The sequence below is a fragment of the Catharus ustulatus genome, chromosome 8 (assembly GCF_009819885.2).
Source record: "Catharus ustulatus isolate bCatUst1 chromosome 8, bCatUst1.pri.v2, whole genome shotgun sequence".
In the NCBI taxonomy this organism is placed as follows: Eukaryota; Metazoa; Chordata; class Aves; order Passeriformes; family Turdidae; genus Catharus; species Catharus ustulatus.
The window spans coordinates 29,817,158-29,834,803 of NC_046228.1; the positions used below are offsets into that span (position 1 = coordinate 29,817,158).

The 17,646-nt window shown below is 38.1% G+C and overlaps 1 protein-coding gene across 3 annotated transcripts in view; it reads right to left on the reverse strand.

Annotated features, from left to right (window-relative positions):
- Positions 1-1,427: 1,427 nt before the first annotated feature.
- RHOBTB1 (Rho related BTB domain containing 1) overlaps positions 1,428-17,646 on the reverse strand; it is a 52,780-nt gene continuing 36,561 nt past the window's right edge. For all 3 annotated transcript variants that reach the window (XM_033066660.1, XM_033066661.2, XM_033066662.1), the window contains 7 exons: positions 12,290-12,475; positions 9,591-10,555; positions 9,047-9,165; positions 7,081-7,231; positions 5,423-5,511; positions 4,227-4,332; positions 1,428-3,728 (listed from right to left, as the gene is read on the reverse strand). In XM_033066660.1, coding sequence (XP_032922551.1) covers positions 3,559-3,728; positions 4,227-4,332; positions 5,423-5,511; positions 7,081-7,231; positions 9,047-9,165; positions 9,591-10,555; positions 12,290-12,475 — 1,786 coding nt within the window. In that variant the 3' untranslated portion in view covers positions 1,428-3,558. The remainder of the gene's footprint in view (positions 3,729-4,226; positions 4,333-5,422; positions 5,512-7,080; positions 7,232-9,046; positions 9,166-9,590; positions 10,556-12,289; positions 12,476-17,646) is intronic.

The window sequence follows — 17,646 nt, forward strand, 5'->3', positions numbered from 1 at the left end:
TTCCAAGATGCCTTCAGTTGCTCTATCAGTGCTTGTTATCTGAACATGGAAAAAAGAAATCCCCCAATTTTACAAATCAAACACTTCTAGGAATAAGCTGTCCTTGAAGGCTATCTGTAGGCAAGCTGCTGAAGAATTAGGGCAATAAATCACTGTGCTGCTTTTCCTTACTCCCTCTGTTAGAACCATGCTTTCAGTGCTCCTAAGGGATTTCCAGATTACTCTCTTCTAGTAGGCAACCCTTCTTAACATACCCACATTTTTAGTACTGTCTAGCTTACCTTTGCTCATTTTGAAGCCTGATCTGACTAAAGGACTGTGAAGAGTAGGTCTTCAGTGAATGAATCAGGGAGCCGTGGCTGAAGTCTGGCCACTCCCATCTCACACAACAACTCTATTTTTGGGCTACTTGTGGGCAGGAAACCACAGAAACTGGTTTCTGTTGTGGTGCAGAGAAACTTGCTGGCAGAAATTCTGTCTTAAAGAACAAATAGGAAAACATTGTTTCTAAGAGGTAAGATGAATGAGACTCCCTAGAAACAAAAGCTTCTTAATATTAGTCTTAATATTTCAAAAAGAATACCCTGGAGAGCAATGCTTCTAATTTGCTCCTTCTTCCCATGCTATTGCTTTTATCATAAACAAGAGAAACATTTTTACCCCTGACATCACCACTCTTTCTTTTGAACTCATTACCTTTACTAATGATTTCAAATGAAATAAAATTTTGCTTCCAAAAGTAAATTAGATACACAACATTTTCATAAATTAGTACTTGAAAAAAAACCCACTCTACTAAATGTGCTTACTTTCAGTGTCTTTGCTTTGTGATTTTTTTCAATGCTCTTAACATGGCATTGTTTGCATGATGTCTTGCAAAAATTGTCAAGAAAAGTACCAACTTTACACAGCTATCAATTAAATAAGCTGTATTCAGGAAGGTAGCTGCTGAGGGTTTGCTAATAGGTAATGAGGAATCCTGTAAGATGGCTGACAACTAAGGCAGTGAGAAAGCAGGGAAAACAGTTTCTGTACAGATTTTAGAGCACACCAAAAGCCTTACAGACATCCTACTGTTTACCTACATTTTTTCCTCCCTGCGTCTGTCATGACCAATTAGTTTCATGTCCCCTGGGTAATATAATGCTAATTAAATATTACAAACCATGGGGAAAAGTGGCAAGAGGTTTGTTTTTCTTTTGCTGTGCATTTTAACAGTAAGGGACAAGCACCAACCATCCAATATCATATGCAATCTCTATAGGATTTCCTTGTGACATTCCCAACTATAAATCCTAATGTCCTATGCAAATATGCTAAAGTTCAGTAAAATTCAATGAATGACAGCGCAACTGAATGCTTATAAGCAGAACTAAAAAGGGAAGGATGCAAGGCAACATTAAGGAAATTTCTTCAAAGAGTTAGGAGACAATTTGTAACTAAACAGTTTTATTGACTTTTTTTTCCAAAATAAAAAACACAAAATAACCACCAAGATTAAAGGCCATAGACAGCATTAACCAAATGAACCAGCCACTTGGTTATAGTAGCTGATAACTAGAATAACTGGATATTATTGCATATACCTTGGGTTCATTTATATATCCATTTCAGTTTGGCAAGATTACAATCATACAGTAGCTTTGGTTGTGTAAAACCTAGTAGCAATACTTACTTAAACATGACTGGTTACCATTTTATGACAACAGCTATTTATCACAGTCTTGACATGTCTTCCATGTTCTCACTCCATGTTCTTCTCTGCATTGTCACTGACCAAGAATTAAGGAGACATATTTGCAACCATTATTTATAGCCCTTCTTTATCACCATATGGTGATGAATCTCAGAGGGGTAGGAATCTCTCACTTGCTTTCCTCATAAAGATTTGTAGAGCAGCCTCTCCTCCCATGCTGGGTGGCTCCTACTAGCCAGCTGTGGTAGCCTCAGCTGAGCATGAGTCCATGCAGAATGCAAATATGTCGAGGTGTTTATGGCTTTCAGGCCAAAGCCTTTCCTGACCTACAGTGCTGGGGGTGACCGTACTGCCTTGCCTTTGGATACAGAGAAAAAGCCACAAACAAACAAACAAACAGCTTTTCACATTGGTGTGCTGAGCTGCCAGCACAGAACAGTATTAACAAACCTAATACACAATACTACCTTGGTTACAGAGTTGTGCCTGAGATGCTGCACAGAATTGCATGTGTATGTTCTACAGTCTATGTATTTTAGTTTTGGTCTTTTAAAAAATGTTCTCATCCTTACATAATCTAGTGTAACACTACAGCTTTAGAGTAATTGTTGATAAAAAGTCATAAGCACACAGGCTATTTGGAAACACTGGAAGCTTTTTCTTGTCTTGCAACACTTGTGCAGAATTCCTGCCTTTCTGCCAACAGTCTGCCCCCAGCATTCTGGGAACATCTACTTCCACAGGAAATATATCACCTACTTAAAAATAACCTAAAACTCTCAGTTCTACCTGGGAAAAGCTATAAAAGAATTTGGATCAAACTGAAGTAGTCTTATGTGTCAAGACCCTTATTCACTTACAAAATGCTGGAACACTAGATAACATCTACTTGTTTGTGCAGCCCTTTCATTTGCTTACACTCAAGCAAAAAGGAATTCAGCATGAGGAATGGCTGCATGGTGAAGATCCTGCAGAACAAGGTGACTGCCATGCAGTAATTCAAATGCAAGCAGTGTAACTGCTTTTTGCATTCAGATCCATACTTGTATAAGGATATAAATTAATAAGCCCTTCTAAATGATTTCAGAAATATCCTCTTTGATCTAGACATATAAAACCTCTGAATACTTAGAATCACTACATTTCACATGGCCCACACAGTCATAATTATTTGCACTTACATGGCAAATATTAGAAATACATTTGCCTGCAGTTGAACAGGTCTATTATTCAGCTGAGCAAAGATCAAGCACTCTATTTTTTGCAGTTATTGGATCTTATTCTAACCCTTTGCTTTAGAAAGGGGAAATAACCATCTAATTATATTACCAGTGCACAGTACTTAGTTTGAAAAAGACAACCTATAGTAGACAACTAGATTTTTTTCCTAAGATGACTTTTTATAAGATACTCTAAAAGCAGTCTCTTATGACTGAAGATTGTCTATTTCACTGTACTCGCATAGTAAAAATAGTTAAAATCTAATTACAAAGCTGCTACATGGTTATTTTGTGGTCTGTAAAATAAAACAGTATCCAGAATTTTATCTGAACAAAATACACCAGACAGTATAAAAATATTTCCCAACTGGAGACTGAAACATTAATGCTGGATTTGTGGTTTGTTTTTTTTTTTTATATAAAAAGTAATGTAATAATGGTTGACATTTATCTGCTTACCAGTCAAAAATATACATATGACTTCAAGGAGCTGTTCCAGGCTCATTTTCAGTGAGATTGTGCTTTTGACCCTAGCAGTAATAAATGCACACGTGGAACACAGTTTCCTGAAAATCTGAACTATAACTGATTTCTAACAATAAGACTAATTTCTGGCTATGGATTTCCACTTATTTGCTCTGTTCAGGCAACTACAGCAGAGGAATTCCAGAAGCACCACTTCCGCTTTGAATGATGTTTGTTCAGTACAACATCTTCCTTTTCTCTCTCTTTTTTAACTCGCTGGTAGTGATCTTCCTCCTTTAAATACCACACAGGCGGCCACCGATGCCTCTCAAAATATTCTTGATTATCTGATTAAAAACAAACAATGAGAAAAATCCTCAAAGATGCCAGTAAGATACACAAATCCCACAAAAAGTCTTGCAGAAAGCTATTCAGCTAATCATTTATCCATTCTCTATGCTGGCTTGCTTATCACCCAGTTTCCTCAAATGCTTTAAGTGTGAAAAGACTTTGAAAGTGGTTATACATAAGAGGCATTAGTTCACCAAAAACTATAAAAAAGCAAGGCCTTTACAGAGTGTATTTTTCATTGCAGAGCCTGAAAAGAGCTCTGTTCCTTTTAGCATCACTGAATTAGGTAAAGAACACGATGCTTGCCCAGCAATCAGGCTAATGATTATGACTTTTCTTTGCAGATAAGAATTTATGAATGCTGTTCAAGATAGCACAGAGGTTCAGTCTTATGGCTTAGCTATGTGAGCTCATCTTTGTCTTTATGTTTAATCAGCTGGGTGGGGAGAAAGAAGGGGAAACCTGATGAAAACTAGTGGGAAAGTTGCCCATACCTGAAGATTTAGCTTTGATTTCCTTGCGGAACTTGGAGCAAACGCTGTTGTAATTGGTGCAGATGTAGTGCAAGCACCAAGCTGCCAGCTGGTTAGCATTGTGAAACTGTGAGGAAAAACAAATAGCTTATTTCATTTCCTGGGGTTGTCATTCATTTTGCAGTCCCTATTAACAGCCAAATCTAGAATGATCCCAGCAGATGGTACCTGGCTATACTCTCCCAGGTGCTCATTCTGACTACCAGCTCTGATCTCGGGTTATAAACATGAGCTAGGTGCTGGCCATAGAGGATATTCTAACAGTATTTAGAGATACTGCTTCTGTCTCCAACCAGGTGAAGGAAATTAAAGAAAAAATGCCCTTCTTAAGATAAAAATGAAGTGAAGCAAGCTGCTTTCTCTGGGGAGGTGTTCAATTCTGGTTTTGCAACAGGATTACAGGAGTTGCATAGAGGGTCTCAAAAACAGATGCAGGGAATCTTTCATGGTGGCCAGTGTTTTAGTGCTACTTTTGTGCAGTGTTTTAGTGCTACTTCAAGCCAAGCTGCAGCTGACTCAGTGTGAAATCAAGAATAATAACATTTAAACAATATTTTAGATTGTTCCACAGCAGCTGGGAGTCTGCTGCATTTTAGGAAACAGAGGTGTGCAGTTTAACTGTGAGCTGGAGGCTCTCTCTTTTAATTATTTATGGGACTCAGGAAATATTGAAATGCATTTGAACTTAAAGAAGATTTGCACATACTCTGAATTATCAGACGATTGACTTTAAGTAGCCAGTTTAAGTATTCAAGAAATGTTGTCTGTGCAGTACCAGTCTAAATGTATCTCCAAGAACTGAATTGAAAAGAATGCAAGAATCAATCACCATTACAAAGCTGAACAGCTTCATTACATTGCTTTTCATATTAGTGCACTATGGGCATGAGAACATGGAGCTTAGAAGTTCCACAATCAAGACAAACTAAAATATATATATGAAAGACAACTCCTCTGAGATTACTTAAAGGGATATTTTACCTTTGAACTAATGAAAAAATAATCTTTAAAATAGAAGATAACACTAAGTTTTATCATCAGTCACTCTCAGAACTGCAGACTTTGAGCCACTTGGAAGCAATGCTGAGAACCAGTAGGGAGCTAAAAGCAAGTCCTGCAGCTGACCATAATATCTTCAGAAGGCTATGTACACTGACCTGTGCCAGTTCCAAATAGGAGAGGACTTCTCCATCAATTGCAACGCCGCTCATGGAGGCCTTTGTCAGCTCTTGCACTGCATGCTGCTCTGTTAGGAGAGAAAACTCATCACTCACAGAGGAAACAGTCACATTGCAAGGTCACATCATCTCCTGGTAACAACCCAGGCATCATGTTCTCCCTCCTCCTGATTTTAACCAGCATTATGCAGGGGCCACATTCACATAGATGTCCTTAACAAGCTGAGATTTGGGGGAAGTCAAATTCTGACCTGTAGAGCTGTGGCTGAAGATGTGGTTCATAACCACTTTTAGACAGACAAAGTTCTGCAGCCACTAGCCTCTCTCTGGCATGGGTACAATATTCAATTTAAATTAGAAATATGGATCAGCTATCTCCTTTCAGTCATGTAAAGTTTTTCATCAACAGTGCACTTGCTACTGAATTATTTATTAATAAGTATACACACAACATTGATAGAGAAAAGGTCACTTGCAGGCCCTCTTTAGGTTTTCAGATCAGCTAGTCCTAGGGATTCAGATAAAGGCTGGCAAGCCCCTCCAACAATCACCTCAGTTCAAGATTCTCCTTAACACTTTCCTAGAACCTTAAAAGTCTGAGTGATTTTTGGGAAACATTGGCAATTGGTTTGGTTCTACTGGGTTCAGTTGTTGGCAGTAGCCTTTGGACTCAAAATTATTTCACCAAGAATTAAATGGAATGAAATATTCTTAATACTGTATATATGTTTACATTGCAATTACCTTAAAAAATATGCAAAACTTCAGCTAAAATGTGCAAATAAAATCTGGCAATAAAAATTTGGTCTGTCAGAACCAATAATGACAAGAGACAAAGTCCTAATGCACACCTGAAGGAGTGCCAGGGTTTGGTATGTGATTAAATTTTGCCTAAATGTAGTCCTGTAGGTAGGCATAGCTTTGCTTCATCTTTCTCTGAGTTTTGATCTTGGTCATGTCTTCAGAACAATTCCAACATAGAGAGAAACAAATTAAACTCAACAACACAACCCAAACAACCCCAGAGGTCTGTGTTGTGTATGGATTTATTTTTAAAACTTTAGTTTTATTCTAACTATAATTTTTCCTTAAATATGGGATTGAAAAGGTTTTCTTCCTGAAATGAGGGTTGAATCCCCATGGATATACCAAAACATTCAATTCCCATCTAGAGAAAATGGACCTAGACAGCATTTCTGAAAACATGATCATCTAGATAAGTTTTGAATTGGCTGTTACTCTCTTTGAACAGAAGTATAAAAGTGGAGCACTTCATTCATTACTTAATGGAAAACCTAGAGTCCTTCCTGGGACTTCTTTAGGTAAACTAACAACAACAGAAGGGATATTACAATCCACAGACATTATCCTCAATGCTAAAGAGAAGGTTTACTCTTTCTGTTTTTAAAGCATAGAAAACTTCAGTGTTCTGAGCTGGATTAGCATGAAACTAAAAAAGGCAAGAGAAAGACAAATGCATTTCTTGGTGAGAAAATATCAATTTGCATTACAATACCCCTCTCAGAAAAAAAATAATTCTCTGACACTTGAGAAAATCTTATATGATTCAAAAACCATTAAAGCACATTTCAGCTGTTGCAGAAGATACTGCATTGGACAAGGCCACAAATTGTTACCTGCTAGAGCAATCAGGTGAGGAAGGCAAAATCTATTTGCCAATGCAATTAACTCAAGGGTATCCAGTTCCTGACTGGAGGACAGTTGCTTGGTATACAAGTAATCTAAAACTGCTTGCATGGAGGTCTTGTTTATGTTGGGCAGAACTACCTGGAAAAGATATTTAAGAAAATAATTTATAGTTATTAAGAGATTTTCTTATAGCAGCTATATTACACTTCTTTCACTTTGCTTGGCTGTCCCTTTTTATCTTCAAGGTATTTCAGAAATACAGGGAAAACATTTTTCAAAGCAGAAATTTCCCATTCAAGTTCAAGACACTGCCAACAGGTAAGCGTTGCTCCAGAGTCAGATCCTTTGCCAGGTTATATCCAAGCTGGAATTGGATCCACATCAGTGAATCTGTTCAATGCTCTCTAGCCTGCAAATTGACAGCTACATGTTAGCTAACAGTCACTGAGCACTTGCCATGCCAAACCTCCCTTGGTGGACTCCTTGAGGAATGCAATCTATCTGCTCCTGGCAAGTGATATTCTGTAGATTCTGAGAATAACAGAAAACAAAGGATAACAGTAAAACCACCCCTCTCAGTCTTTTAGTAAATAACCAAGTTATCCAGGTAAACAAAGTTGAGAAGGAACTGAGAACTGAAAGAGTGAGGAAAAAGTAGTAAGCCCTTTTGCCCCACACTTGTAATGTGTAACCCGCACAGAATGAAGCTACCAAGACTAGGACAAAAACTGTCTAATTTCTCATGCTAAAGCATAAACCTTTCATGCATATCAGCCTGGGAACTCTGGGAAGCAGCTCAGATCTCCAAGTGAGAGCAGCTAGCTGTGAAAATAATTCATTATTAATGTATTTTTTTAATGCAGAGAACTGTAAATTTAATGAATGAGTTTATAAAATGCACCCCAAATACAGAAAAGGTGACATGTAAAAATAAATGTTTTTTATTATTTGTAAACCATTCAATTCATATCTACCTATATTTTAAAACATCCAAAAGCATTACCAAATGCTTTAAACTCTACAAAATAGAAGCTAAATATTTTAAATTGGAAAGATGAGCTAAGACTGTGAAGCTAATCATTAAAAACAGGCTGGTAGAAAATAACTGTGTATTCTTCATTGCCAAATGCTGCATACTAGAATCAAACTATGTATTTCTATTGAACCACTTTTTGAGTATGCCTCTGGGAAAGGAATTATGTTTATAGCTGTATTAGGAGAAGCCAGAAAAATCTAAGTAGAAAAACATCTATCAGAATATTAAACACAAAAAACATGAACACTTCATATGAGCGTAATTGTATTGAAAGCAACAAGAAAACCAAACCAAAAAAATAAAACTGGGTATGGCACAAGAAAAAATATTAGCAGAGTTTTTGGAATTTGAAAATATACCATGAAGACACATGAAAATACTGGTCTTCTTTTAAATTGTATTGCATACCTGCTTTACTCCAGAGAACAAGATGATGCATTACAGAATCTATGCTGAGTTTCTATTAAAGTTAGTAGAACTTCTCCTAAAGTTAGCTCAGTTTCTACTGTGAAAACAGCTCCCTTTTCTAGTTTAACACTCATATGTTCTTTAACCCTTCTTTATCTTTAATTTCTTTATCAATGTCCCTGCCCCAAGTGTTCTTTGCAGTGATTTTGACTATATAAATACCTATTCACAAAATCTAAAAAATTATTTTAAAGAAATTCACAAAATAATACTTAATTTCCTTCCTTTGGGTTTAAACACACAGTCCAGCGCTGGAGAAAGACTTGTGCATTTGAGAAAGTATGTTGTCTTCCTGAGTAACCTTATTTAATGCCTTAAGAAGAAAAGATCTGCAAGGAAGAATAAATCCCTGATTCTAGGGATTGTTGCAACCTTTCAAATAGATGATGCTTCCATCATCCTAAATCCATCAGACATTGTAAACAAAAGAGACAAAAATAGACAAATACCTCACTGTTGGAGCTTTCAATAAATGATCCTCCAAACATAGCAGACATCCACTCACAGCTGCAGATCAGCAGTGGCTTGTGGGCCTTGATGCTTCCATCATCCAATTTAAATGTCACATCTGCCGTGGGAACAAAGGCACAGGAGTGCAGCAAGTCTGTGTTTAAGGTGTAACCTTGTCTCAAGAATGTATTTCATTACATGCTGTTAACCAAGGACTTCCTTCATTTCCCATGGCCTCTACCTCAAAATAATTCTTGTATTTTAAATAGTTAATGATAAGCCTCAATTGTAAAGGGGGATACTGGGCGTTCAAAGTTTCTGAGAATTGGATCACTTACTTAAAAGCTGTGAGTAGATTTTGAAAAATGAAACTACAGAATCCCAGGCTGGAACAGTTGGCCTGAGTAACACTAGAATTTTGTGGTCATCCCTCCACTCAGAACAATGTAAGATGCCACATCGTTTGAAGTCTATGAAGTGAAAGTAACATGGATGAGAAAAAAAATTGTTCTCTTGTTCCTGCTTAAGCATGTATTTACTTACCAGAAAATGTCCCTTTGCAAAGGCACTCTTTTATCCTATTGGCTTTTCTGACATGAAATGCTTTAGTAATCTCTTGATTCATGAAGGCTTCTTTATTCATAATATTCTCCACCATCATTCGCAAGTCAAATACTTCCAAGATTTCAGCAATCTGAGCCAGTCTCGTGAGATCTTTTTCGTTTTCATCCAGTTGGCCTGTGTATAAAAACTGCAAAACAGTTTTGAAAGGTGTGGCCTGCACAGATGAATCCATTTTTACCACAGTTACAGGACATGTCCGCTTTGAGACTGGATTCACTTGCATTTCCTTATGCACACTAACAAACCCCTTACCCCAGCATGAGAGAGATCTTGCTGTAGAGTTTATTTCACCAGATTCAGGTTCTAGCATGTTTAAAAACTCACTGTTTTCTGGTGGGGGAATTTTAACATCAGATTTCCAGGATGCCTCATCACTGTTACTGTTTGTCTCGAGGTGACTTGTTAGAACATCCTTATTTGTATTTTCTTTATTACACTGTGTTTCATCTGAGTATGGACTTTCCTCACATTCCATTAAGAAAAGGTCATAAAACTTTGAAGAGGAGGTAGCTAGGTAAATCTTGTGAGCAAAAATGCAGTCCTGTTCCTGAAGAACAAACATGACATCTGCACACAGTGGGCTGTCCAATAAATATCCAGCTTCATTCATGCTTGGCATGGGACACTCAGGAATTTTGATAACTGGAGGAGGGGCTTTTGGAGGTAGGAATGGAGCCTGAAGCAAAGGTTTTTGGACCTTCTTCAAATGAGATTTCCAGAACTGCAGGTGTCTTCTGGAGATCAGAGCAGCTCTAATTGCATTGTCAAACACATCTTTAATCCCAAACTGGTCAAATACACTGGTTTCATAGTAGGGTATCCCGAGTTCCTTGGCAACCTCTCTGCCTCTCTCTGGTGGCAAAATGTCTCCCCTTTTTATCGGCCTAAGATTAAACAAAAGATGGACCTTGTCACACAAATTACACTAAAAAGCATGGAATTTTACCAAATATTCAGCACTAAATCCGAGAAAATTATCATTCAAACGAAGCAAAATATAAAAACTAAGTGCACAAAGCGCTTTGGAAATCTACAGTCATGACTCCACAGAGTTTTAGAATAGTAAATACTTGTAATTTCATTTAAGTTTATTGGTGTCTTTGCAGTGTTACTAAATATATGTGGAAATCATTTATGGAAAATGGAGCTGCCTCTCACTTAAAGTGAAATTTACAGTAAAAAAAATTGATAGGATGCTTGAGAACTTTCATTATTTAAAAAACCTCCCACCACCCCTTACTACTCAGATATTGTGTCAGAACTTTTCTTCGTATCTATCATTTAAACACAAATGGAAATTCTCATGATACAAAAATGCCAGAAATACAGCTAAATATGAAATGGAAATACTTCTTAAGCTCATGGTTTTTAAAGAAAATCATAGTAGCCTATGACAAAAGAGTAACTGAACATACACTGCAAGAGATAGGCATGTTTTGGCTGTAGAAGTGTTATGTAGAAACTCATGAATTTCCAAAGCAGCTCTAGTACATGATGCAGGGTAAACAAACCAGTAAAAAGTCTGGGCTAGGATCCATTTTCCCAGCAAAAAAATCATCTCCCCGGAAGACACGACCCAAGAGTGTGTTCTCTGATCCCACCATATTGGGCAGACATGAGCTGGCACAGACAGAACACGCCCCAGACAACAGCTTGCTGAGTGCCAGCTAATAAATAACCAGTTCAGGTGGCAGAAGTCTGTGCCAGACATGCAGAGCTCTGACTCAAACTTACTAATGGTGAAACTGGGGAGGAGGATTAGGGCAGAAGAAGAGTTTTGAATAAAGACCATTTCCTTTTAATGAGTCAACCAAAAATCCCACCCCACCCTCACAACAAAGAAATGTTTAATAAATAAAGAAACCTACAAAAATCATATTGCTAAGTCATGAGTTTGACTGCAATGCAATGCAAAGTTGTCTAAGGGCCCACAAAATATTAATTCAATCTCTTTACAGAAATTTGTTGCAGTACAGTCATTAATTACAAAATAATGGATATTATTTCTGTGAATCTGGTCTCATTGAAAGTCCCATAAAAGGAATAAATTAGAAGCAAGCCAGTTATTGTGAGACTGTTGTGGTCAAATACATGAATGGTTGTATTTTGTATTTGGTAGAAAGAAAGCTTCTCTAGAATGACCCTCAAACTCTCTTGTAATCTCAGAACTTCTAGAAGTTCAATTTGCAACCATTTCATTTTTTGCTATGATCTAGAATCACATTTACAAAAAAATATTTGAGAATTAAGAAAATTCAAGTAGAATCTGCCAGTTCAAAACAGTACCTGACAACAGTGAGTAGGACGATACACATGTTCATAGGGAAAGTTACGTAAGAAAACATTCCATAATCATTACCACCTCTATCTTACTTGCAGTGTTCTGCCACCCAAAAAAGTTTACATATGCACTGTGCAAAAGTTTTGTGGGAAACTTAATAACTGTGTGTGTTAAAGAACTAACAAACCCAAATAACAGAATGAAAAAAAGAGGAAGCACATGTATTCTCATTGTACAATAAAAAAAGAAACTAGGCTTTCCAGTTTCTCTTTTGCAAGTGTTCCACCTGATTACCAAGGTAATTTTTTTTTAAATCTTATTTTTGTTTAAACTTTACCTTGCCAAAGGCCGTCTGGCTCTGTTAACGGCCTCGAGATCTGCATAGCGGAGATCCAGCTGGCAGCCCACCAGAATGACAGGTGTGCGAGGACAGAAGTGCTTGATTTCTTGATACCACATTGTTTTCACATGATTCAGGGAATTAGGATTAGCAATTGAAAAGCACAGAACAACAACATCGGATCTAGAAAGGTAACAAGAAAATACCTGATGAAAATCCCACCAATGATTTTTGCTGCATTTTCACCTATTTTCATTAGTACTCCACTCTGCTCTTTGACAAATGTGCTGACACCCAGATGTCAGAATATATGTTGTTCGTGCAGAGGTGTGAAGAAGCTACACATTTCACCACAAAAGCATGGGAGCACAAAGCCACATACCTAGGAAGCACTGCACCTCCATGCCGAGATGATCCCAGCACATGAGCGGAGCCCTAAGAAGAGAGGTAGGGCTTTCCATTCTCTACTTTAACACAACAGGCTGCCATTGCTCCAGAAATAATTCTGCTGACTGGACACCTAAATTGCAGTTCAAAGGTCATCGGTGCTTAGGAATTAGAGAGGAGCTGTGCAAAACTTCAGAACAGCCACACAGGCACAGATCACTTCTGAACTCGTCATGGAGAAATACCTTTACTGCACTGTTTGAAGGTGGTTGCCTTTGCAAAGTGCTTTGCACAGCAATTCTCCAATGTCTTTAATAAATAACCTGTTAGAAGGGCAAACTACAGCAGAATGACCACTTCTACAATATCAGCAAAAATAAACATTACAGAGAAAATAAGGTCAGTAAACTGTAGAATAGGACAGCGAACTGTAGAATAGGACTCTTAAATTAGAGTAAGCATGACAATATTTGCAGGCTTTTAAAGGTTTCTAAGAAAACAGAAAGTACTTCACTAAATAAACTTGCTATATAAATTCTAAGTATGAGGATTAAGGTTGACAGTTCATCCACTGAACCATTGCTTAACTCTTGTCAGAGCTGGCACCTAAAGGCAGAGCAATGATTGAATACTTGTCTCAGGGCATACCTAACTAGGGGCAATCTCATTATTCACAAATAAGCAGTTCTCAAGCTCTTGGGTCTCTTGTGGGAAAAAAAAATAGAAAAGAAAAGAAGAAAAAAAAAAGTTGAATTTAAACTCTTGAGAAAAACTGAGGAGAAGGGACATTTAGAGGAGGCAGCTTATTGCTACAGAGTTGTCAGCAGGATAAGCTCAGCAATACCATCTCTATCTCAGCTCTATTATTCTTTAATTTAGCACCAATGTGTTGTATCTGCAGTTTGTGTCATGTACAGAGCATCAGCAGCAGTGAATCTTAACATTCACCTTTTAAATAATGAAATACCTTCTCAATAGTGCCGCTTTCTACATTTCACTGAGGGCATAGATATATCCAGCTATTTCTAAAGATAGCTGCACACAATACGGAGACTGCTGTGAGCATCAATTTAATGCAAGAGAAATGCTTCTGCTCCAAATTTCTGTCTTATATAAACTGCAACACATCTGTCATATCTAGGAACAAGGCCTTTTCAAACTGGAAAGTTCTCTAGTAAATAGTGAAGGACTAAGCAACCAACACAATGGTCTGCTGCACAGCTGAGACAAACATGCTTTAAACTCAAACTCACTCTATTCAAGGTCAGGTAAGAGTAAAACCTAAAACCCAGCAGACATTTGCTGATCTCCCAGAAAGAGATATCAATGTACAGTTAAGATACAAAAAACTCTGTGCTACATGTATTCTAATATGGTCAATTGCTGTTTAATTCAAGGCCATCACAACTGCTGGAGTGGCAAGTGTTGGCTGCCTGGCTGCTTCTAACTACAACTAAGTATCTTAGAGAGACAGCCTGTCCAGCATCCTTCAGAAATTAATGCCTAAGCCCAGTAATTGCAGTCACGAGGATCCAACACTCCTGACTTTACAAGCCACGAGACACGTATCACATCTCCCAGAAAACCAAAAGGAAACAGCTCCAGCAAGCACTAACAGGCAGGACACACCAGTTCCCCCAGGTGCCCGATGCTGGGCTGGGCACAGTGCGCACTCCAGAGGGAGCAGGGGTGAGCTATGTCCTGGGGCACCCAGCAAGCTGGCCCCAGCACAGCTCTGCATGTGTTACAGCCCTTGCCAAGGGAGTATCATGTTTTTGCCACCGTGGTTCTTGAGCAATTCCTCACCTCTGACCTTTGCTGGGCAATTGTAAAACGGAACTGAGCAAAGCTGAGGTTTTTTTCCAAAACTTACTGCACTGTACCAACAGGACAGTCTCACCTTACTGCCTTCCACATGAAAAGAATAACAGAGTAAAGAGGTAAAAAATTTGATTTGCAAATTATTTATCCTGTGTTAAAACCCCATAAAACAAAGATTCCTGAGAGTTCTGCACTGGGCTGAAATGAATGGTTGTGTGCCATAAACAGGACGTATGGGAAATCACTGGGTAGTGGCAGAGTTCACATGCTGAACCAGCACCACAGCTGGCTCTGCTAGCTCACAAAATACAGCCACTCTATCATAATAAATTAAGTTTTCATTCAAGTCCTAAGCACAATTTGCACTCAGTATGAACTGGAGACAGAAGTCTATAAGGAAGATTAACCATCTACATAGAACTGAGCATTTGAGGAAACATGTCCTTTGGAAACTTTCATTAAAGTACCTGCAGTTCCTGTTAATGTCAAAGGCACTTCTACAGCTTGCTAACACCGCAGTATAAAGTTTGGTTTGACATTTGTTCATGAAAAGCAGACCCTGTCTTCTTTAATATTATGCATTTAATGCATTAATATTTCCTAAACATTAAAAATTTACCAATGTTATTTTAATATTCGCAGGGAATGTAAAAGGGTATGATTTTTAAAAAATGTCTATGTTATTGCCATTTTTGTGCAGTTACTTTTTGTGTTGGTTACCTAGAGAACAAGAAGGAAGAAAACAGAAGTAAACCTGATCCGTCCTTTCTCTCTGCAGCAACATATTCAAAAATACAAGCTGCACTTATTCTAAAAACAAAATTTCATAGCCATTTCCCAGTAAAATTCAGGAACAATTAAAAAAATATTTTTATAAATCTGAACATCAAGAAGTGCTGTATAGAATCTTTGAAGAGTTTGGGTTGGAACAGACCTTTAAGACCAACACTTTCCACCCCCTACCATGGGCAGGAAGACCCTCCACTAGCCCAGGTTGCTCAGAACCCCTTCCAGCCTGGCCTTGAATATTTCCAGGGATGGGAGAGCCACAGCTTCTCTGGGCAGCCTGTGCACTCACAGCACAGTGAATGCAACTTTAAACATTTAATGTCTATTTTAAACCTCACTCAGTCGAAAGCCATTTGTCCTTGCCTTGCCACTACATGCTCTTGTTAAAGGTCCCTCTCTAGCAAATGCTTTAGAACTTTTCCATCACATTCCTCCTGGAGCACCATCCAACGGAGATGGGCAATAGGAAGGCACCGTGTGCATCCACCTTTTTTAAATATAACAAATGTATAAATGTATATATATTGGATATACTTTTATTTGATATTGAAATATCATGAGAAACAAAGCAATGTAAATAACTCAGCAATCAGAAATTGAACCTTGCATATCCAACATTGTCTAGTAGATTCTGTGGTACAAGCTGAAAATGTATAGCTGTTTTATTCTTACATTCTATATTTTCATAGGTTTATCAGGAAAAAATTGTAAACCATCTACTCTTATTTGAACTTCTGAGCCTACTTAAACATCACCAAAACCCCCTAATTTCTGTGTGACTTGCTCTAGCATGTGATCAACCACCAGTGAAACACTCTGCATCACCTGTGGAAGAAAACACTTCTACTCCCTGGGGCTCCAAACAGGGAAGACCAAAATGTAGATGTGTGGCATTGGCAGGGAGAAAGGGGAGCAGATACTTTCAGCTGTAGGCAAACCATCCTCCACTCCCATGTTTGTCACTTCCTGGCTGACCAGGAGTCTCACATTAAAAGTAAGAAGAGTATAAGAGTACTTAAAACACTCCCCTTGGATTCACAGAATTTTGAATTTTTTAATGGAAATTATAGACATCTGAAGTCAACTCAATGTGGTCTAGACATAGCTATGGCCTTCCTTCTATAGAAGATTGCTGTGGGAAAATAAGAAAATAAGAAAGCAACACATCTACCCAATGTAGGTACTACCTCAAAGCATGCAGAGATATTTTCCTAAACTTGGAGAAGAACATCTGAGGGAAACTACTACCCCATTTTAGAGTTCAGAGAATGAAAACAAACCTTCTAGACAGGCTAACCTATGGCAGGATTGAGCACATGGTGTGCTGCCACCCTGTGAGCAGTGTGAGAGATATGAACTGGATCAGATGTACAGTGAGCATCCAAGCCACTGCCAAAAAAACAGTGAGAAAGACAATTTGACAAGAGCTATCTCTGCTGTCTTCCTGCACCATCCTTCAAACCTCTGAAAGGAAAGACTGTGTAGGGCAGCAGCCTGAATGCCAGCTCCCAAGCTCCCAAACACAGTAGGTTTAGGAATCAGAAGGCCACCTAAGAATTAATTTGAGAATCTAATTTATGGCTGAGCAAAATCCTGCTACATTTCCATGTCAGCCCAAGTGTATTTTGAAGAGACAGATGAACTCAGTTAGACAACATTTTTCATGCAAGCATCTCAATAAACTGAAAAACAAAAATTGTGCAGATAAGCAAGGCTGACATGGGTTTAGTCAGATTTGGATGAACTAAAATGCAGGGGGGAGGTGCCTGGCAGGTGAAGAACTGAAGATACTCAAATAAGGCAGGGCAAGACCATGCAGTGCCCTGGATGTGAGCAGGAGAATCAATTAATTCTATACTTTACCTACAGCAGTGAAGCTTCTTAAGTACCAGTGTAATGTGGGAAACTGTCAAAATGCCCTGAATTACATTCAGATGTAGTGAGTAGCACATAGGTCTGTTTCTGTAATGTCATCTTCAATTGGAAACGACAACAAAAAGAAGAAGAAAAAGCTACCTTTAAGAAAATTGCCTATTTCATGACTGTTCCTCAAAAGTGGAAAGTGTTTTCCCATACATTCCTTGCAAACCTTAAATATTAACGATTTAAAAATCTCTTCTATGTCCTTTGAAGTACTCATGGGAAAACTCTGGTGCATTTACAGAGAATGACAAAAAAATGTTTTAATAATAATGATTAAAATATCTGATTTTGCAGAAGCTTGGAAGAGCTAGTCTTATGGTACGAATGGCTGACCAGCAATAACCCTAAAAAGAATGGCAAAGTTGTGTGGGACTATGTAACAAGAGAAAACCAAACAAAAAATTAATTGAAAGGAGGGCTTACACAGTCTTGGA